This window comes from Rhizopus microsporus, assembly GCF_002708625.1.
Source record: "Rhizopus microsporus ATCC 52813 unplaced genomic scaffold scaffold_11, whole genome shotgun sequence".
NCBI classification, from domain to species: Eukaryota; Fungi; Mucoromycota; class Mucoromycetes; order Mucorales; family Rhizopodaceae; genus Rhizopus; species Rhizopus microsporus.
The window spans coordinates 860639-880095 of record NW_019671926.1 but is presented as its reverse complement, the minus strand read 5'-3'; the positions used below and the strand labels follow the sequence as shown (position 1 = coordinate 880095).

At 38.2% G+C, this 19457-nt stretch overlaps 12 protein-coding genes across 12 annotated transcripts; 3 read left to right on the top strand and 9 right to left on the bottom strand.

Annotated features, from left to right (window-relative positions):
* Positions 1 to 143: 143 nt before the first annotated feature.
* Positions 144 to 733, bottom strand: RHIMIDRAFT_257884 (uncharacterized protein). Its single transcript, XM_023611311.1, has 3 exons — positions 566 to 733; positions 253 to 516; positions 144 to 192 (listed from the first exon to the last, which is right to left on the bottom strand). Exons 1-3 carry the CDS (start codon positions 654 to 656, stop codon positions 161 to 163), a joined length of 387 nt encoding a protein of 128 aa, XP_023465230.1. The 5' UTR covers positions 657 to 733; the 3' UTR covers positions 144 to 160.
* A 28-nt stretch (positions 734 to 761) lies between these two features.
* Positions 762 to 917, bottom strand: RHIMIDRAFT_187761 (SHOX-like protein; the record flags this gene model as incomplete). The annotated part of the gene is made up of 1 exon (XM_023605891.1): positions 762 to 917. A coding segment is annotated over one exon (156 nt), but the record flags the coding sequence as incomplete, so codon positions are not given.
* Positions 918 to 1854: 937 nt separating this feature from the next.
* On the top strand, positions 1855 to 2766 carry RHIMIDRAFT_25494 (S-adenosyl-L-methionine-dependent methyltransferase). The gene is made up of 3 exons (XM_023611128.1): positions 1855 to 1992; positions 2046 to 2186; positions 2233 to 2766. Exons 1-3 carry the CDS (start codon positions 1875 to 1877, stop codon positions 2742 to 2744), a joined length of 771 nt encoding a protein of 256 aa, XP_023465228.1. The 5' UTR covers positions 1855 to 1874; the 3' UTR covers positions 2745 to 2766.
* On the bottom strand, positions 2767 to 4019 carry RHIMIDRAFT_25495 (uncharacterized protein). The gene has a single exon (XM_023611131.1). It carries the CDS (start codon positions 3950 to 3952, stop codon positions 2789 to 2791), a length of 1164 nt encoding a protein of 387 aa, XP_023465227.1. The 5' UTR covers positions 3953 to 4019; the 3' UTR covers positions 2767 to 2788.
* Positions 4020 to 4121: 102 nt separating this feature from the next.
* On the bottom strand, positions 4122 to 5332 carry RHIMIDRAFT_314303 (uncharacterized protein). Its single transcript, XM_023614925.1, has 3 exons — positions 5208 to 5332; positions 4965 to 5156; positions 4122 to 4906 (listed from the first exon to the last, which is right to left on the bottom strand). Exons 1-3 carry the CDS (start codon positions 5302 to 5304, stop codon positions 4221 to 4223), a joined length of 975 nt encoding a protein of 324 aa, XP_023465226.1. The 5' UTR covers positions 5305 to 5332; the 3' UTR covers positions 4122 to 4220.
* A 118-nt stretch (positions 5333 to 5450) lies between these two features.
* RHIMIDRAFT_238950 (tRNase Z) lies at positions 5451 to 8214 on the bottom strand (the record flags this gene model as incomplete). The annotated part of the gene is made up of 7 exons (XM_023609069.1): positions 5451 to 5646; positions 5699 to 5854; positions 5908 to 6021; positions 6073 to 6451; positions 6503 to 6929; positions 6983 to 7775; positions 7826 to 8214. The coding sequence occupies 7 exons, from the start codon at positions 8212 to 8214 to the stop codon at positions 5451 to 5453; spliced, it is 2454 nt and encodes an 817-aa protein (XP_023465225.1).
* Positions 8215 to 8314: 100 nt separating this feature from the next.
* Positions 8315 to 9160, bottom strand: RHIMIDRAFT_238949 (uncharacterized protein; the record flags this gene model as incomplete). The annotated part of the gene is made up of 1 exon (XM_023609068.1): positions 8315 to 9160. The coding sequence occupies one exon, from the start codon at positions 9158 to 9160 to the stop codon at positions 8315 to 8317; it is 846 nt and encodes a 281-aa protein (XP_023465224.1).
* Positions 9161 to 9194: 34 nt separating this feature from the next.
* RHIMIDRAFT_244690 (peptidase M22, glycoprotease) lies at positions 9195 to 10325 on the bottom strand (the record flags this gene model as incomplete). Its single annotated transcript, XM_023610103.1, has 3 exons — positions 9195 to 9648; positions 9698 to 9917; positions 9977 to 10325. 3 exons carry the CDS (start codon positions 10323 to 10325, stop codon positions 9195 to 9197), a joined length of 1023 nt encoding a protein of 340 aa, XP_023465223.1.
* A 154-nt stretch (positions 10326 to 10479) lies between these two features.
* On the bottom strand, positions 10480 to 10957 carry RHIMIDRAFT_244689 (chaperonin Cpn10; the record flags this gene model as incomplete). Its single annotated transcript, XM_023610102.1, has 4 exons — positions 10480 to 10530; positions 10590 to 10772; positions 10826 to 10900; positions 10955 to 10957. The coding sequence occupies 4 exons, from the start codon at positions 10955 to 10957 to the stop codon at positions 10480 to 10482; spliced, it is 312 nt and encodes a 103-aa protein (XP_023465222.1).
* Positions 10958 to 10985: 28 nt separating this feature from the next.
* Positions 10986 to 15445, bottom strand: RHIMIDRAFT_25440 (uncharacterized protein). The gene is made up of 11 exons (XM_023611089.1): positions 15342 to 15445; positions 14639 to 15285; positions 13770 to 14567; positions 13661 to 13717; positions 13452 to 13613; positions 13301 to 13399; positions 12068 to 13236; positions 11880 to 12006; positions 11454 to 11831; positions 11217 to 11407; positions 10986 to 11170 (listed from the first exon to the last, which is right to left on the bottom strand). Exons 1-11 carry the CDS (start codon positions 15388 to 15390, stop codon positions 11140 to 11142), a joined length of 3708 nt encoding a protein of 1235 aa, XP_023465221.1. The 5' UTR covers positions 15391 to 15445; the 3' UTR covers positions 10986 to 11139.
* Positions 15446 to 15769: 324 nt separating this feature from the next.
* On the top strand, positions 15770 to 16498 carry RHIMIDRAFT_25381 (uncharacterized protein). The gene has a single exon (XM_023611049.1). It carries the CDS (start codon positions 15990 to 15992, stop codon positions 16380 to 16382), a length of 393 nt encoding a protein of 130 aa, XP_023465220.1. The 5' UTR covers positions 15770 to 15989; the 3' UTR covers positions 16383 to 16498.
* RHIMIDRAFT_257871 (uncharacterized protein) lies at positions 16490 to 19159 on the top strand. Its single transcript, XM_023611310.1, has 9 exons — positions 16490 to 16796; positions 16845 to 17237; positions 17293 to 17577; positions 17618 to 17792; positions 17845 to 17988; positions 18037 to 18160; positions 18215 to 18318; positions 18367 to 18762; positions 18816 to 19159. Exons 1-9 carry the CDS (start codon positions 16614 to 16616, stop codon positions 18923 to 18925), a joined length of 1914 nt encoding a protein of 637 aa, XP_023465219.1. The 5' UTR covers positions 16490 to 16613; the 3' UTR covers positions 18926 to 19159.
* The last annotated feature ends 298 nt before the right edge of the window (positions 19160 to 19457 follow it).

Genomic DNA, 19457 nt, shown 5'->3' with positions numbered 1-19457 from the left:
AAAGCTGTCGTAGTTGTCAATAAGTAAAGTAGTCATTGAGCTGCGTGAAAAAAAAAGAAAAAGCCAAAAAAAGGGATTAATCAATTAAAATGAGTCACACTGACACAAATAAAAATACAGGACAAAGGCACACAGAAACAGATAAAAAACATTTTAATAGCTAGTTGCTTGGACTAGTTCCAATCGTATTGTCTAGAACAAATAATAATGATTATGATGATGTTGATGAGGCTTAGCCTTTTGATAACTTACTATCACTATTTTGTCCCTTTGTATGGATTGTATTGCTTGGATTGACATACCGAATGTCGTCTGTTTCATTGGCCTCATGAGATAATAGATTAGAAGAACAGCTGGGTAGATCAGTTGGACTAGGATAAAAGAGTGAATATAGATTTTGCTTGGGGCAATTACCGCCATTGTTTGATGAGTAGCTATTATAAGGGTAAGGGACAATATAAGGTAAGGTATTATTATAATATGGATTAGGTAGTTCTTGAAACGGAATTGATGGATCTATTATACAAGAGATAAATATTTTTTTCATGCAAAGGGAAAAACATACCGCTTAAACTAGACTGATGGAAACCTTCATATTCACCATTCGTATCAGTCTGTTCATGCTCATTCTCCATCTTTGAGTCATCGTAAACCATTGAATCTCTTATAGATGATTCTGATTGTGTTAAAATACTTTCGAGATGACATGATGAATGTGATATCTGCAGATGAGGATCACCAGACTTTCTGTCTCTTTTATCCTTTGCTCTTCTATTTTGGAACCATATCTGGATACGCCTAGGTGACGTGCCAAACTTCTTGGCTAGCTTTTCTTTAAAGTCTCGGGAAGGGTGGCCGTGTTCCTTGTATGCATCTTCCAAAATGCGTGATTGTTCAATTGTAAATCGCTTTCTACTACGAATAGGCGGAATGAGGCCATCCTCAGCATCATCATCATCATCGTCATCATCATCATTTTCACCATTGCTTTCTCCTGTATAGTTTTCACCTGCAAAAGCAGTATCTGATTCAATTCTTCTTTCGTCTGAACTATCTTCGGATATTGCCTCTGCCTGACCATTATTCTTTTTTAAAATAGATTTCTTCATTATGCATAAATGTATAAGTATATGAGTATAAAAAAGAAAGAAAGAAAGAAAAAGAGACAGTTTAGACAGAATATACACCACGCATTACTATTGCCTGCTTGACAGTTTCAGATGAATTGATTTATCAACTCATGCAAAATAATATCTTTTGAGCAATTAATGCTACGTACAAATTTGTATAATCTTTACTTTTGTATTCTATGAGCCAATGCTCCGAGCTTATTTAAAGTCAGCGTAACCATGAAATACAAAAGGGGAAAGTGAGACTAATGCTGCAATGATTTCTTCTAAATGTAAATAAGGATTGAGAAGCATTAGAACTCGTAACTGAGCAAATCGGTTCATGGTGCAGACGGAACACCATGATGACATAGCTTTTAAGCTAAAAACGAGGCAGGTTAAAATAATGTTTGAACCAATCAAAAACCATTTCAAGATTTATTGCAATGGACAAAATGAAGCATAATATCATATGCATACCTAAGCAAGCATTGTGAACAATTTAATCTATACATTGATTACAAATAATATAGGAGTTCTTTCTTTTTTAATGGGCGTTCTTAATCTATGGGCGTTGTTGTAAAGCATGTATACAATCAAACGTCAATCATGTTTTTATTTTCAACTTGTCTCGTTTTAGGTTAATGTTCTCTTGTCGCTTTTCTCAGCCATTAAATGTCAGCCAGAATTTCACTTTGCTTTGCCTCCTTTTATTTCTTTTTTTTTTTTAATTCTTAGATGACTCAGGAACAAGAAGAGAGACCGATGATTGATGACCTTACGCTTGATCTGTACCGTACCTATTGTGGTATGAATGACAGACAGGAACTTGAAAGGCATTTGATGAGCATCAAGAAGCAATTACCTGCTGTTAGTAGTAGTAGTAATAATAGTGAAACATAAAAAGCGAATGCGTCTTATTTACATATTTGAAAGGATACAAGTGCATTCGAAAATACAAGTTTGCCTTTTCCCGAGTTTATTATCGCTTTTTTTATAATAGAATTCTAAAATATGGACAAGAATTGGTTCGAATGGGACAGGAGCCCTTCTTGTTGGACATTGGATGTTGCACTGGTAAGAGTCATGTTGTATAACACGATGTATAACTAATAACGTATAGGCACTGATTTGCGTAAACTCTATATTGATGGTTATCCAAAGTCATACCTAATTGGAGTTGACATTGATCCAGCTTATATTCAGTGTGGCTTTCAGCTCTTCAAGGACATGGACACTTGCCCAATTAAGTTTATTGTGGCTGATCTATTTACGGATGAACTATGTGAATATACCAAAAAAATCTCTGTGGCTCATGCTGGAAGTGTATTTCATTTATTCACGTCAATGGAGATGAATCAAGAGTTTGTTCGACGCATCAAACGATTAATAAAGCCAGGGGGAATACTTGCTGGAGGGCATGTTATTTCTAATAGATCAGGCATGTATTATAGACCATCGGACAAGACATTTAAATTCTATATTAGCATAGAGGACTTTAAAGCTATTTTAGAATTTGAGGGATTTAAAGAGATTGAATTTGAATTGACTGAAAAAGCGGATGATGAAAGAGTAAACAAGGACGGCACTGAATCTACACTTTATTGGATTTCTTTTATTGCAACCCTTCAATAATAAATGTATTCCCTCTTTTTTTGAAATGAAGTTTTTATATATTTTTAACGTTCTGTCTTTCTTTTCTTTTTACGAATAACTTCACATTCGAATAAATGCCCAGGATAAAATGGCTGTCTGCAGAAATGACATGGATTAGAGGATCGTGAGGAGGATGACTTTGTCTGAGAGCATTGAACCTGATGTGGCGCTTCCGCACTTGACTCCTCCTGCTTTATTGAGACATCGCTAGTTGGTAATAGATCAGGTATATAGGATGGTCGAACCGCACCATCTGTGTGTTGGGCTGTAGTTTTATTTGTTGTCATATTCACTTGATCTTTTATAGGCTCTAATGCCTTTACTTGTTGATAGATTTTACAAAACTCGTTTTCGACCAACATGGAGCTCAAATAAGGGTATTTCAAGATGGTGTAGTCGGGACATTCAGCTGTTGTATGAGAAGTTGTGATATGGAATTCACAAAGGTTGGATTGAACTTTGTCTAGAGGCAAAGAGACTGCGATACGTACTGTCTTGGAGTAAAAGATAAAGTCATCCGATTTAGCATTGATAAACACGGACGCTCTCTGGACGATATCGTTGAGACAATAATTGAATCCAGTGTGTTTATCATAGGCCATTGTGAGTTCAAGTAGCTCGCGACATAGAGTTGGCATTCCTTTCAAGTAAAGACGTATCGCTTCTGAAGGATCACAATGTGTTTCGTGTACATACGCTGTAAATCGTCTGTTGGCAGCGTCAATGGATTCAGGCTTTATGTTAGGATCAAAGGTAAACATGTTTAAAGCGCGCTTGACTGCCTGTGTTCGCCTTGGATCATCGTATTTGAGCATCAACCTTTGTACGACCTGCTGCCAAGAGAGTCTAAGCTTTGATTGATTGATCAAATGAAGATGAATCCACATGAATCGTTCATAGTTGTGCGCCGTCGTTTTCAGTAGCAGCCTTGCCCAATGCTTTTCTATATCTATGTTTTTGCTTTTGCAAAACACTTCCAAGGCCACACAAAATTCGTATACACACAAGAATGGCTTGTGCGGTTCAGGGCTAAAGTGAGTATTGTCGTGTTTTGTTTCAAAGATAAATGTTGGAATGACCTCTTTTGGATCTTGATCTTTTTCTTTTAATTGATCCACATTGTTTTGTGAGATTGAATTGGGGATTGTCAGTTGCATATTTTCTGATTTGACATCTGATCTGCTCATTAGATTAAGGAGTGCAGCAAAAAAAGACAAAGGAAAAAAAAGAGGGGAAAGAAAAAGGAAGGAATTAAAAAAACAGAGGCTGCTTTTGCATAAGACAATTATCCAATGAAATACTCTCCTATCAGAGACAATCATTTTGTTTATTATAAAGTTTTTGTTTAAAAAAAAAGAGGGGATTTATTTATAAATATATAACAAAGATAGACGACACATTACAGCATTTATACACAAATAGAAAAACTTGTGGTTGTCTTGCTTCCTTTTTTTTTTATTCAGACTTCTTTGTATCTTGGTTTACACTGGCAGTAGCCTTTCCAGTCTTCTTTTGAATAAAGTCCTTCACTTGACAGCCAATTTCTCTTGCCTTCTGATTGGCTACACTTCCATATTGTTCAGCCAATTGACGAGCATTTTGAGATTGTCTAGCAACATGGGCATCCACTAACTCCTTATTCTGGAGGTAAAGTCGAGGTAAAGTGAAAGCGGAAATGATGAAGAAACCGACGAGGTACTTGGTAGAGACATATTTAGCCAGGGTCCAAACAAAGAAGGAGACAATGAATGCCACAAGGGAGCGGAAATTATCTTCAATCAAGACTAATCGTGTCACGTGTTGCGTAACGACTTCTGCAACGTCGGTAGTTAGATGAGCTGCACGCAAGACGCGTTCTCGGGGGATATAGGTCTTTTGAACTTGAAGACGATGGTTATGAGGGTTGACAATGTCTTGAGATGACTTGTTTGAAATGATTCTTTGGCTTTGTTTATGAAGGTTGACATATAACCAGTTTATACCAGTAGCCAAAGTAAAGATACCTGCAACAATCTGTAACACGGAATAGTACTGCGTAAGGACCAAGAGACCAAGGGTACTGGCCAAAAAGGTGGCGCTCTTTTTAGGATATTCCCAGTAAATAAGAGATTCAATCTTTGCTTTCAAATAGCCAGAAGGATCTTTTTTAAGGAGAGTTAATAAAAAAGAACACTAAACAGCCGTTACTTCTATACTTACTGTCTTCAAATTTAATGTTTGGAGAAGTATAAGAATGGTTTTGAGTACTCTTGGTAGCAGCAGCAGTAGGAGTAGGTGCAGCAGGTCCAGGTGCGTTAGTAGTAGTAGTAGTAGGTGCAGTAGTAGGAGCAGAGGTAGCGGTACTGGTAGTGGAAGGAGGAGGAGTGGCCAACACACCTTCAGTGGAGGCGGCTATAACCATAATAAGCATAAAGTTGCCTTAACTATATTGCATATACTTACGCGCAGCACTAGTACTAGTACTAGTAATAGGAGCAACAGGCGATTCGACTACCTTTTCGGTTGCGTTAACAGTAGGAGGTATCTCAGTATCAGCCATTTTTTTTATTAGAAAGAAAGAGAGAAAGAGAGCAAAAAAGAAAGAAAAAAAAAAAAAAAAGCTTTTAAGCGCATGATAAAAAAGTTTCATCATCAAAATAAACAGGTAACACATGAAAAAGAATATCGGTCTAAAAGTCAAATGATTTATTCTTTATCATCCTCCTCTTCTTCGAATAACAGCTGCATTGCATCTGTAAACTTGGGTAAAATAGGCATTTGCTTGATGAGTACAGACATTAAATCAAAACTGAAGCATATATTCTCTTGCTTCCCTGACAGGCTTGGTATCTTTGGATATCTTTGACTGAAATGATTTAATAAAGTATATCGGGCATTCATTCTACATGGCTTCTTTAGTAAACCATTAATTGTGATTCAATTTATAAATATACCTTTGACCCACATCCACTGCTTCTCCTGTCGTTGAATGTCTTTTATCTATCGCCTTTTCCTTTTCTATGTCGTCAAATGTGGCTTCATGTATTAATAAAGTAGCGTTTTGACCATGGTCGATCAACTTGTTACATGGTCTAGTGTCACCAGAGTATCTATTGATGTCGTTCAATAATAAAGGCAAAAGTAAACAATTCCACACACTCACACTATCTTCCACCCATCTTTATGCTCAATCGACAACCCATAGGCCCATCGACAGTGAATGACTTCAATAGGCTTAATAACCGATAATCCTAATCTATCCTGTATTTCATGTAACCTAACAAAATTTTTAATGCCTTCAGCCACTTTTTTCATCACAATCGCTTACACAGGTACTTTCTTTGAAGGGTTCTTTTCGTATAAATGAACAAGATATTCACTTGAAAGAAAGCGTATCCTCTTTCTTGTTCCTTTTCCAAAAGATTCTACTTGAATATATTCATTTATCCAATCATTGTATATACGAGGTGCAATCACCGTAAGAGCAGATGCTTCATTCGTATTCACTCGGAACCACTTTCTGATGAGTTGAATAACGCCCAAGTGATGATCAGCATGTAAATGAGAGACAAATATACAATCAAGTAACCGTAACTCGTCATCTACCTGTTGTATGCCAAACCGACGCATCATCTGACCAAACGTGCCTTCACCTGCATCCAACATAATAGACCCGTAGTCGGGGATTTTGACGAGGGTTGCACTGACTACAGTTGCACATGTCAGAACAAATTCATTTCTAGACCGCTTCTATTTACCGTTTCTATATTTTGAAGGAATCGAACTTCCCGTACCCAAAGTTACGATCTCTATATCATCACCTGGGAAACGGCCGCTAATGTCCACTTTGGATGCCTCTGTTCTTGCTTTGGCTACAGCTTCTTTATACTCTTCATTACTTTCAATTGCCTTAATTGACTCTAGCTCTGTATTCGTATGGTCAAACACTGGTTGGTTACTGTACTCTAAATATCGCTTGGGCTCTAGGTTGTAAACTGCCATATTATCAAGCGCAAAACTTTTTGCTGGAAGTCCTTCTACAGATGAAAGATTCCGTTCGGGTGTATTGCTGTATTTTGGAATAGCAAATATTTTGTCATCCAGTTTTGATAATTTCACTTGACATAAAGCCTGAGACGTAAATTGAGCATCCTGTTTACAAATCTCTTCGGAACTAAAGACGTGCTAGATAAACAACGTTGGTAATTCTCTTTTTCCACAAAGTAATTTCGACTTACATCTGTATTTTCATCAAATGTAGCAACCCATTTTTTGTATCTTGGGTCATGAATCACATCTTTACCAAGGAAATGGAGGATTGTGTTTACTTGGTATTTGCCTCCCACTTGATATTCCTTGAACTTTTCGGATTCAATCAGCCCGTCAATATAGGCTGTACTGGGGCAATCAACAAGTATGAAGGAATGTCCAGGTCGAGGAGGATCACAGACCATGTCCTGAGTGATAACTCGACCGTCATCTAAAGTGATATCCATACCTTTATGCAATTTACCGTAGAGTGGCCCAGGTTTTATTCCTAAAGCCAAGGCTGCATCCTTATTAAACTTTCTAGGTAACGAGGATCCACGGCAGATATAGGTAATAGCCGCTGGATAGGGTGAAGTCTCTGGCAGAGGTGATCTCAGATAGCTATTTCGGTTGGTCATCAATGCTTCTGGAACCTCTTCGGTTAACGGGTGTTGTTCTCTAGGAGCGCACTCAGCGTCAATTGCCGTTTTTGGCTTATTCTTAGACTTGTCATTATCGCCCTTATCGCTAAACATGGCTGAAATAACCTTTTGTCTATAATCATCAGCCTCTTTATCCTTCAACTGTTTAATGGATGGTTTCTCATCTGTCTCTGATACACAAGAACTCATAATGTCATCATCACCTTCGATATTATCAAATGCTCGTTTCTGACCAGCCCTTTTGGGTAAGACGATGACAGGTTGGATAGTCAAGTTATTGTCTTTGAATTCATTCATCTTTTCCTCATCAAACTCCTTGACACTCAACGATGAATTTGTTCTATAACTGATGAATGAATCCGTTCGCTCTTTTTTTTTTATCATGCTTACCTAAATGCAAATCGACGCGTAGCTGCAATAAAGTGTGCCAAGTTTTTTCCACCGTATAGGTTGATCTTCCGAACCCCCGCGTCAGTCAAGGTCAACAAGAGACCGGGAAGACCGCCGAGACAATCCCAGGTTGTTCTTGTGACAAATATCTGATTGGCTTTACCCAGTCTGACCTTTTCTTGTACGCACAGTCGTTGTGTTCCTTCTCTAACGTTGAATATATAACGCTGTGCATCATAGTGTACGACAATACTTGGAGGTCCTTCAGGCGTGTGTTGTCCTACGATCTGAATGAATGCCTTCATGCCTCGTCTTTGTTGTTGCTGTAATAATGTAAACTGATATCTGACCCTTCTGAATGCGATGCTAAATTGCTGAGCAAATAGCATGCACTAATGAAAAAAAAGAATAGTAGTAAAATAAAAAATAAAAATTTTGAGGGTGAAATTCTATATTCCTTATTTATTGTTTCCTTCATATAAATATTTATCAAAGCCACCTTTGAACTTCATGTAATTGATGGATATATCGATTTCTTTGACATGTCTGATAAAGTTTACTTAGAAACTCTTTATCATGTCTATAATGACTAGCAACAGAGACTAAAAGATCAGCCTGTTCTTTACTACAAGGCTGATCCTCTTGTAAGCACATGAGAGTACCTGGTCCTTTATATTCATGGACATCATAGGGGAAGAATCCAGAGGTGACATGAAAATTTGTGAAATCAAGTCCAAAGTATTTTCGCATACTCTGTCCAAATGGCCAATAGATGACACGGTAGTAACTAACAGCAGCATTATCCTCACTGATACGACGGCCAAGGCCAAGATCGATGGGTGTTTCCCATTGTTCGGGACCACCAAATTGGTCAATCACCTTTTCATATATACACTTTAAAGCTGTCAGATGCTTATTTCGGTTGGATACGCCCTCTTCTATCAGACCCGGTGTCAACCTTCGCACTTCAATATGGTTAATCACCGTAATGTGATAATGCTTTCCGTCACGTTCTTGTCTCATCGATCGCATCTGTGGAAGCACAAAGGAGTCTTCCTTTGCACCATAGAAATCAATGGTGTGTCCACTTAATGATATGTATGCCCTTGTATAAAAGAACATGAGAGGGGCCTGTTTGGCTTTCCTTTCTTCATCATTCAAATCTTTCTCTTTTTCCTTCTTTTTTTTATGTTTGCGAGTTACAGCTGTTTGCTCATGACTCTCTTGAAAAGATCTATGTTTTGTTGTGATTTCACAGTGTTCTTCCAGTCTTATTCTGCTTTGTTCTATTACTTGTTCATTTATTGAATGATCGTTTTGGGAATTATGGGCCATTTTTTTTGAAAAAATAAAAAATAAAAAATTAGGGTTAATTTTCTCTCCATGCAATTTTAACTTGGTCTGTCCTAAATCTCTGTGTCACCGTGCTTTCTTCTAATGGTGTCGTGAATCCAGTCTTGTAGGCCAACAAGCCTGCATGAGCAATCATGATACCATTGTCAATACAGAATCTATCATCCGTAGCGCACACAACACCATTTCGCTGCTTTGCCATCTCACCCATCATTTCCTGCAATCGTATGTTACAGCCAACACCACCCACTAAGAGCACCTCATTGGATTCAACGTGAGCCATAGTGCGTTCTGTGATCTCGACCAACATGGCGAAAAGGGTTTCTTGAAGTGAGAAACACAAGTCCTCAGGCGTGATCTCACCTTTGGGTAATTCTTCTTTGGCAATCTTTTCAATATGAGATAAAATGCCAGAGAATGACACGTCCATTCCTTTGACTGTGTAAGGTAAGGGGATGTATTTTTTACCCCTTTATATAAAAGTTATTATCAATTTCGGGCACACTTTAATGAAATTACCTTTTGGCATATTGTTCAATATTATATCCAGGACTTGGGTCATTTGACAAGTTTAATATACGAGCAAATCGATCTAAACAATTGCCTACTGCAATATCCAATGTTTCACCAAAGATACGATAACACTGTTGTGAATAAGCAATGACCTGTGTATTTCCTCCACTGACATAAAGAACAACCGGATTCTTTGCCTTTGTTACTTCTATACCCATCTCAATATCTAAAAAAAAAAGAAGAGGTGAGTAAATGTCGCAATTATGACCAAGCTATATACTCTACGTCCAACACAGTGATTCACGCCTACCAAAGGCTTATTCCACAATAAGGATAAAGTACGAGCGACAAGTGCAACTGAGAGTAATGGTGCACCCATTCCTGGTCCCTTGGTGTAGCAAATCACGTCAATATCTTGAGTTGATATATTAGCTTGCTTTAATGCCTTTTGAGTGACATCAAGTATACAATCTCGGTGATGTTGTGCTGTGTCTCGAGGTAAAAATCCTTGGCCAGGGGGTGTAATATAAGTATCTCTGACATTGGCCAATATATCCACTTGATCTCCTTCGTGTCGTATAATACCCACACCCAACTTATTTGCTGATCCCTCAAAGCCAATTGCGATAACCATTGAAAATAATTATAAAAGAAAGAGAGAGAAATAAAAAGGACGTCACGTTTATTTCTATTATATCTGTGATATGGAGTTACAAGTTGTAAAGAAAAGGAATATTATACATCAATCAAAGGTGGGTTTTCGCCGCTCTTTTTTTTTCTTTTTTTATTTATTCAACAACCTTGGCAAGGATTTCAGAGTCACGGAATAAGAGGTATTCCTATATTATATATGAGTCAAAACCGCTCTCTTTCTCTCTTATCTCTCTCGATAACTTACCTCTCCTTGAACCTTGACAGAGCTTCCACCAAAAGGAGGAAGGATGACCTTGTCACCAGCATTTACTTGAAGAGGAATATGTTTACCTTCCTTGTCAAGAGCACCCTTACCAACAGCAATGACAACACCCTCGTTCAAAGCTTCTTGAGCTTTTTCTGGGATATAGATACCAGCAGCGGTTTGCTAATAGAAACAGTTAGTTATTCCCTTTTTGGCGCATCACAATCAATCTTTACTTGTTGAGGCTTGATACGTTGAACCAAAACACGGTCAAGAAGAGGAACGATGCTCTTGAGCTTACCAGCAGCAGACTAAACAAAGTGAATAAATGATTCTTCAATCATTGTTTCCCTTTTTATATTTACCATGATTAATATTTTTGATGTGAAATGAAGAAAAGAAAAGAGAGGGGGTGTAGCTCCCTGCCCGCATTTATTCAAGAAAGCCCTTACAAAATTCAAACACAACATTTCCAGCTTTTTCTATGTGACTGCTTAGAAAAAGACATTCATGGAACAAATCGTGGGAATCAAAATAAGCTTTTTATTCATTACTTTCCTGAAAATAAATCATGGTAAAATCTATAATAGATTAGATATATAAAAGAGTATGACTTTAATGACTTACTCGGATATGGGTAAAATTGTACGGTGTCTATGCATCATTTCTTTTATGTACTCTTTACGTACAATATAAGGTCTGGTAAATGTATCCATCACTACTCTACATGCTTGATGAGCAGAGATCGCTGTTCTTCGAACCATAGATCCTAAAGCATGTCGGCTGACGACAATGCCATCTACAAGTGGGCCAAGTATCTATGATAACATGAGTACATAACAGAAAAGATATATGATTCAATACCATCATATTCTCATAAAGGCGTTGACTGGCTCCCTTGGATGGTACATAAATACGGATCCAATAGAGTGTATCTGATGTGTGTTTAAGTGGGTTAATAAATATATAAACCATTAGCTTCGAGTTAGTTGCTGCATTTTGCTTAATACGCTCTGCCAAAGTCTGATAGTCTGCCAAATCTTCTATCCAAATAATACATGTGTGATCATCGACTGTTGCCTGCTGATGTAAACTGTTCACATTGGTCCCATCTACAGGCCGTTTCAAAAAGTAAGGATTATGAGCAACAAACTCGACGATTCTGTCAGAATAATAAGTGGTCGTATCACAAACAGACGGTGTCAGCCGTCCTTTATAACCCTTGTGGCTTTCAAGATCCACCTATGAATATCATTAGTTTCTAATCAAGGTCTCAACAGGCAAACTTACAGTCCAGCCAAGACAATGAATAAACTGTTGAAATCGCTCATTAGGTGTAGGTAATTGCTCTACAAGTTCAGACCATGTTGTGGCTCCAGATTTTGCATAATACACAGTGACAGATATACAATCGCGTCTACATACACATAATAGCATCAGTAACCAACGTATGTACACACGCTATTTTTTTTTCTTACTCGCTCAACATGTCTAATGCCTCCATTTCAGAAACAACGGTATCATTCATTTTTAACGGAATGATATGTCCACGGTTTTGTGGTAAAAGGAATCCAAGCTGAGACAAGAACAGTCTGAATCCTCTCGGAAGTTCATAATCCACCTTGGTACAAGCGGGTAAAGTTCGACATACTGTTGCCACGGGTTTTTTTTGGGTTGTTTCTGCCTTCAGCTGCCTGTCTATCAAAACTTTGACTGTCTCTAGCTCCTTCCAATTGTCAGAATGAGGCGCGAATAACTTTTCCATGTTCGGCATTTCTGCTTCGTTTACGGCTGTAGCTTTAGGTACGGTCACACGTTTATTGGTCGACAGCGTAGGTTGAGTCGTCTGATATTGTCGCTGTTGCTCTTGCTTGGGCGGATCAGTCTGGTTTGAGGGCTCAAATGGCTTATCCATATATCGAGTTTCAATAGACCACGCATACTTTCCTGTAGTATCTCGAACGACGACCAAGATAGAGGGTATATGACTTGTGGTGTCCATAATGGTCAAAAGAGTTCGATCGCTCAGCATAAAACAACGAATGGGGCAGCGTTCATAGGTACCGTGTTTTTCTTTGTAAAGTCTGAGTTGATGTAAATCGTCAGCCATTTCTGGTCGAGCATCGTCCAGTTCATTAGGAAGTGCAAACCGGCCAAGCTGATTTACAAACAAAGACATGCAGTATTGTGCTGCCCTTCGTATAGCAATATATTCTTTAGCAGGTCGAGAAGTGTCGGTTGGTGGTGCATGGCTAGGCTCATGCTGTGACGTATTGCTGTTTGACGGTGTTGTCTGATGTGCCCCCTTGTTGACACGAGGAGGAAGTTGAAAGAGCTGCTTGGGTGGCATGAGTCCCGTATCCCTTCTTTTCTTCTTCTCAGGAGGCACAATCGGTGGCTGCTCGGATGTATTAGGTGGTACCACTGTATGAGTATCCTTTTCAAGAATAGTAATGCCTTTGCTTAGCGTCTCTATGACTGCCTTGCAGCAATCTTTATCGCCAATGATCCATTGACTTACAAGCACCCAGCGAATCATACATTCATAAGCCTGTACAATAAGCCCATAGGTATTGACGAGATTACCTGTTTGCAGCAGTGTATTTACATATCTACTTAACGCAAGCACAAGCTCTCTTGCCACGTTCTACATATTACAAGATGAGTATAAAGGGGGCACTCAATTGCCCCTACCCAAGCCCTGTGCTTACCTTACTGTCTCTCTTTACAAAATCATACAAATCTACAAAGTCCATCAGTACATCAAAGGCGACAAAGATGACATCGTTGGGTAGTTGCATGGTGAGAATCTGGTCGATTATATTAGCATTTTTACATACATATTCGCTTATTCTAAAATACCTTGTCCTGAATCAACTTGACTACAGTACCAACCAGTCCCGGACAGAAGGGTACATCCTCAATGACATAGACATTAATTAAATGAAGAATATACCTCATGTTGTGAGACGAAGTTTCTGTACGAAGTGATGTCAAGAGTATTTCAAGTATATAATATTTTAACTAACAGTAGCCTTAGTCAAGATGTTACAATAAAAAGATGAACTTACAGATAACGTTGGCTTATCGGTCACTTCTTCTTGTGGTTCAGCGTAGAGTACTCGTATCTAGTATGCTCATCAGAATACTTTTTTTCATGTATTGTTTTTTTATTTTTACCAACTGAGCAACAATTTGCTCTTGATCACCAGCCAAAGTGACTTGATCAGCGCTATCCTCTCGCTGCTGTAACTCGACTTTATGAATATGATTTGGCAAGCACATGACCGTACTAAGCACTTTAATCGCTGCCCATCTTAATTGATCCACGGGCACCTTACACTCGATACGCAGTTTGGGAAGAACCATCTTGATCGCCTTGATGAATTCAGGCACCAAGATTCGTACACCTTCCAAATCAGCAGCAAAGAGCTCTGTGCAGGACAGGAGAATGGTAGGCAGGCAGGCATGTGATTGAACACCGACTAAGAGAGCAGCGTAAAACTTTTCAATATAAGTACGTAGGAAAGGCTGTCTTCTCTGAGGCTGGCAAAAGATGGCGCAGAGCGTGACAAAGGCCTCGGCACAGCCGCGAAGAGACTCTGTGTCGAGAGATGGAGATGATGCACGTGATGCAGCATCAAAAAGGTAGGTGCCAAACATGTGCAGGAGAGTATTGCCGTCGGACGAAGAAGGTGTGTGGGAGAGTGTGTCAACTAGTTGGCGGATGCCTAACATAGTGAGAGTAAAATTGGTAGGAGTTAACTGAAGTGGATGAGGGATCAGATAGAGTACACGGTGCCAGGCATAGCAAACAAAGTCTGGAGGTAGATCTAGCTTAATATTAGGCTCACTCACGTATACACCGTCGGTGCCTTCTCCGCCAATGATGCTTTGTACTCGCTTGGTCAATGCCAAGGATAAAGATGACCATTGTTGTATTGCCTTTGGCCTATGTGTCCAGCGCATGAAACAAGTCTACAGGAGGGAAGGAGGGGGAGTTATTTTTGAGAAGATGAAAGATTACTAAATATATATATGTATATAACCTTTAGTATATCCCACATTTCGACATCCATCACGTTTGATCTTAGCCACAATTCAAATAAGGCCTGTAATAGAGTATCGCATAATTCATCTGCCATATTTATCATGCCGGATGCCTCACCTGTAGGCTCCTTCAAAAGATAATCCGTAATACCAAGCATGACTTTCAGAGTCACTGACCAAGTCTCTTCAGAGAATTTGAGTGTCCTTGCTGCCATGACAAATACTTTGAGCGTCTTTTTACATAATTCGACGTGTCGCTGAACGAGAGGCGTAAGGGTATCTTTGATTGTTTGGTTGCAGCTAAAGGGACGTGTGATGCGTGGTTGAAATAATAAAGAGTATTGATGAAAAATGATTTGATAAAATTCCTGCTCCAATCCTTCCTGAACGACAGCGATAGGCCGAGTATGTTGTTCAAATAGCCATCGTGCATAGATGTCGATATCGTCAGAAGTGATGGCCATATCTTCTAGAGGTAAATTAAAACTCTGCCCAATCACTTCCATGAACCATTTGACGTGGGCAGGTGAAGCGAATAGAGCAGGATCGGGGGGTTGTTTATTAGCTGGCGGGTGTAGAAAGGTCGTAATCTCTGAAATCAAGACTCTGCGAACAGATAAAGGAAGTGAGCCCAAGATGTTCGTTTCTGTATGAAATAGATGGATTAGTTATTTGATTGTCATACGACTTATTATAACTTACGTATGTCATGTTGAAGCAATCGTAACTGTGCGATCCAATCAAGAAACATAGCCCACAATAATAAAATACGAAAAAAGGGGAATCAAGGATTTTAGGGAATCAATGGTATATATCACGTGACGCTTACGATAAAACAAGAAAGACAATGAAAGCTATATTATTTTATTAGCTGAATGTAATGCATTGTGATAATAAGCGACTGATCAAGGAAATATGAAAGAGGAAGGAATAAATAAGGAAGAGAGGGACAAGTAGATAACCAAAAAGATACCAACTGCAACTGAACATTATTACATAAAAAGGCAATGCTTCATGATGGGAAATTTTACTTAAAAAGAGGTTTACCTTAGGCGTTACACGAATATTAAATAGTTTTATTAGCGCTTTTAAGAGAAATTGCTGTAGAAAAAAAAGGAGAAGATGTGGAGAAGAGAGAGAGAGAGACAACAAAATCAAGAACAAAAAAAGAGAGAAAGATGGAGGATGAAACGCCTGGAAGATGCTTAGTTTAGATAATAGGTATAGTCACCATGGTGATGGTAGTTAGTGACACGATCACCTACAAAAACAGAAGAGATCCCCACCTTTTTTTTATTTTTCTTTTTCTTTTGTTATTCATATTTTTATGCTGGACATAAGAAGAAAAGAATGACTAATAACCATAGCGAAAGTACAACGATTGTTATCGATAAAAGATCCTCATTATCAGCAAGGGCGAGCAAGATTCCTCAAAAGATCGTTCAATCGTCTTCCAGTTTATTATTTTCACTTCGACCCTCTATTAGTACCAACAATAACAGTGACAGTAGTAACACCTTGGGAACCAATGAAGGATTCACAAAGAAACTGGGCAATATATTGTTTGGTAGTCCACGTGAAACATCTTCCTCGACTTTACAACCACCCACAAATAATAATACTCAATCCAGATTATATTACTCTTCTTCTCTGTCTAAGCTAACCAACCGTAAACTAAGACATACCTTAGATATACCAAAACGACAACAAGAAGAAAAACAAGTAAAAAAAAAGATCAACTAATGTGTACCTTTTCTAAACATAGTCCGATAGCCTATTACATATATATTTAGTAATCGTAATAATAACAATCACAGCAGCAGTAGTAGTAGCAGCAGTAGTAATAGTAATAATAATAATAATAATAATAATGATAACAATGACAGTGATATATCTCCTTATCCCTCAACAACTCCTGAATGCTTATTTTTCCCTCTTTCTTTTTCAAATTCCTCAGTTTCGTCCATTTCATCCATGTTTCAGGATAAAGTGTGCACAATTCATGAATTGAATGACTTAATCAAGGAAAAATGTAAATCAGCCACGAAGAACGATCAGGAGGAATTATTGGAGGATGTACAATCACTGATCCACGCCTGTGAATTGGACAGAAAGTTCAACATTGATCATTTACGTAACTTGTCACTGGAATCCAAGGTAAATTGATGATCTCTTTTAAACTAGGTTCTCATTTTTGTTATAAAGACAGCACGAATACTTCATATCTGTCAAGTGTGCTCTTCAACAAAACATGCAGCCCTGTGTGTTGCTTCTGATCATTATAAAAAAGAATTACCCAAGGTGTACTACAAGACGAAGAGGCCTTCAAGTAAAGATTATGAGGAAATGAAATCAGATCAGCTTGTACTTGAAGGAACTTGGTTTAGACAGTATTTTGTTGGAAAACCATATGTCACTTTGATTGGTTGCTTAGAGACGACAAATAACGAAAAGAGTAGCAGGAAATCAAACCGAAGTTCAGTGCAGAGTATTTCAACGATTACCGAAGATACAACATTAGGCATTATTACTATTGTGCAAGAAAAGGCAGATAAAGGCAACATGACCCAATACCGGATCATTATACGTAGCAAACACGTAAGTATCACTTGCATCGTTTTTCTATGTCTAACAACACTTTATCTCTTTATAGTCTGAACAAGCGAGATACATCGTTCATGAAAACACAGCTAGAGATACACAGAATCAGCTAGAGCTAAAAGGCGAAAGTAAATCAATGAATCAGATCAATAGCAACAAACGACTATTACCCTCCTTCAAGAGCAGCAATGAAACGAGTGAATCAACCCGATTGATGAGAGCAGCCATTTTATCTGTCTGTCCACATTTAGATCTGAGATCTTTTAAAGAACTATCAGCAGAGTCAACAATCTTGTCAGGATTAGAGAAAGAATTGATTAAATATGATGAGCTACAGGTACTATTATTGTTTCTTGAATTGTGCTAATACCTAATAGATACCAAAACACTACAAGTTTGGTGTGCTCACAGTTAAGAATGGGCAGATCACGGAAGAATCCTGGTTCTCAAACACAGGATTATCAAAAGATCTACAAGACTTTTTGAGCATCATGGGTCATAAAATCCAGCTCAAAGGATATAAAGGATATGCTGCTGGACTTGATACAAAGAGTAACTCTTGAACATCACATCAGATACGCAGCCCTACTTATTAACCCACTATGTTCATATATAGCTGGAGAATCAGGTGAATTTGCCTATGTGTCCAAATGGAGAGACTATGACATTACCTTCCATGTAGCAGCCATCATGCCCTCGCAAGCCAATGATAAGCAGCAAGTGCTTCGAAAGAAACATATTGGCAATGGTAAGATGTCTAAGGGTCCATCACATGAAATACTCAAAAACAAGATAGATATTGTCTGTATTATATTCATTGAAGGAAACCAAACATTCAATCCAAAAGCGATTCGATCTCAATTCTTACACGTCTACATTGTTATTCGTCCAGAAACTGTTCACCAAAAGCGACATTGGAGGTAAGCTTGCTGCCCCTTATTTGTGTGATCTGTGACTTAGATCACGATGGATAGGATTGAAGTCATTAAACATAAAAATGTAAATCAGTTTGGCCCGCCTATACCAAGTCCGCCATTATTTGATGATAAAGAGCTCAAGAGCTTCCTCACATTAAAATGTAATAATCAAGAAAGAAAACATCCTGTTTGCTTACACTGTTCTATAGTGATCAACGCGGAAAATGCGGCCTTAAAGTCAGACAGGTTTTTTATACCCAATAACAAAGCGCGTTTGGGCTTACTGGGGAACTATATCCAGATGGGGCTCGCTTTCAATCCAGTCGAGACGGCGCGTCAATCAACAGAGAAGACACGGCCCAAGTCTGCCAATCACAATCACAAATCGCGTTTGTTACATGAGGCACATCATATGGAGGAACGAAGGAGACAGAAATTGATGACAACCAGTAGTGTGAATATACCACCCTTGATACCATCGATAAGCAGTAGTAGTCGATCAACACTATTGACTGATATTAAAAAAGGCTTTTCCAGAAAGAAGAATGAAGAACAAATGTCAAGGAAGACAAGTAAATTGAATATAACGAGTACACCAGAAGAAGGTACGAGTAAACAGTAATAATAGAGCCATTGACTCATACATTTACTATCATAGATTTGCTTATTGGCCAAGACATTCAAGTATCATCTGAAAGCTTTATATCACCAGAACAACTATTCGCAAGCTCCATTTATGAAGAAGAGATTGTAGAACAAAAAGATTAAGATTGAAAGTTAGATGAACAATGCTGGTCTCATTGTACATTGCTCTAAGTCTATAGTGCATATACGTGTTTTACGTATATATTACCTGTATACGTGTATATGCGCGTACGCGCGTGTGTGTGTATGTGTGTATAATTTTATACACAAAAAAAAAGTAATAAAAAACAAGAATTAAAGTTCTCCACTTTATCAAAGAATACTGACTCATCGTGTTTAATCTTAGCTTATCATCGAATACTCATCCATTAGTAGCATAATCTTACTAGGGCTTCAGTATTTGGTAATTAATAACAGAGTATTTGTTGGCCATGTCAAAAATTATATGAACAATACCATAAAGCCTTCTGCACATGCAAATATAAGCTACTATTCTTCCTCTAAACATAACTTAATCTTATATGCTTTGTCCTTGATATTTCAAAGAGTAAACACAAGCCTCCGATCAAGCACAACTTGTTGAAATATAGACGTTGTATATCATTGTGTTTATGTATATGCATAAATAAAACGTTGTCAGAGGTGTCTTGGAAGA

Excerpts from the sequence above, each read along its gene's own strand:
- RHIMIDRAFT_257884 (XM_023611311.1), bottom strand. The coding sequence starts at position 656 with ATGGTTTACGATGACTCAAAGATGGAGAATGAGCATGAACAGACTGAT. Across the intron at positions 517-565 it reads CCATCAGTCTAGTTTAAGCG|ATCCATCAATTCCGTTTCAA; the intron begins GTATGTTTTTCC and ends CTTGTATAATAG. Across the intron at positions 193-252 it reads AAAGGGACAAAATAGTGATA|ACAATACGATTGGAACTAGT; the intron begins GTAAGTTATCAA and ends TATTTGTTCTAG.
- RHIMIDRAFT_25494 (XM_023611128.1), top strand. The coding sequence starts at position 1,875 with ATGATTGATGACCTTACGCTTGATCTGTACCGTACCTATTGTGGTATG. Across the intron at positions 1,993-2,045 it reads ACCTGCTGTTAGTAGTAGTA|GATACAAGTGCATTCGAAAA; the intron begins GTAATAATAGTG and ends CATATTTGAAAG. Across the intron at positions 2,187-2,232 it reads GGACATTGGATGTTGCACTG|GCACTGATTTGCGTAAACTC; the intron begins GTAAGAGTCATG and ends AATAACGTATAG.
- RHIMIDRAFT_25495 (XM_023611131.1), bottom strand. The coding sequence starts at position 3,952 with ATGAGCAGATCAGATGTCAAATCAGAAAATATGCAACTGACAATCCCC.
- RHIMIDRAFT_314303 (XM_023614925.1), bottom strand. The coding sequence starts at position 5,304 with ATGGCTGATACTGAGATACCTCCTACTGTTAACGCAACCGAAAAGGTA. Across the intron at positions 5,157-5,207 it reads TACTAGTACTAGTGCTGCGC|CCGCCTCCACTGAAGGTGTG; the intron begins GTAAGTATATGC and ends TTATGGTTATAG. Across the intron at positions 4,907-4,964 it reads AAACATTAAATTTGAAGACA|ATCCTTCTGGCTATTTGAAA; the intron begins GTAAGTATAGAA and ends TCCTTAAAAAAG.
- RHIMIDRAFT_25440 (XM_023611089.1), bottom strand. The coding sequence starts at position 15,390 with ATGTTTCTTGATTGGATCGCACAGTTACGATTGCTTCAACATGACATA. Across the intron at positions 14,568-14,638 it reads AAATGTGGGATATACTAAAG|ACTTGTTTCATGCGCTGGAC; the intron begins GTTATATACATA and ends TCCCTCCTGTAG. Across the intron at positions 11,832-11,879 it reads TTCATTGTCTTGGCTGGACT|GTGGATCTTGAAAGCCACAA; the intron begins GTAAGTTTGCCT and ends TGATATTCATAG.
- RHIMIDRAFT_25381 (XM_023611049.1), top strand. The coding sequence starts at position 15,990 with ATGACTAATAACCATAGCGAAAGTACAACGATTGTTATCGATAAAAGA.
- RHIMIDRAFT_257871 (XM_023611310.1), top strand. The coding sequence starts at position 16,614 with ATGTTTCAGGATAAAGTGTGCACAATTCATGAATTGAATGACTTAATC. Across the intron at positions 16,797-16,844 it reads ACTTGTCACTGGAATCCAAG|ACAGCACGAATACTTCATAT; the intron begins GTAAATTGATGA and ends TTTGTTATAAAG. Across the intron at positions 17,793-17,844 it reads TGCTGGACTTGATACAAAGA|GTTCATATATAGCTGGAGAA; the intron begins GTAACTCTTGAA and ends TTAACCCACTAT.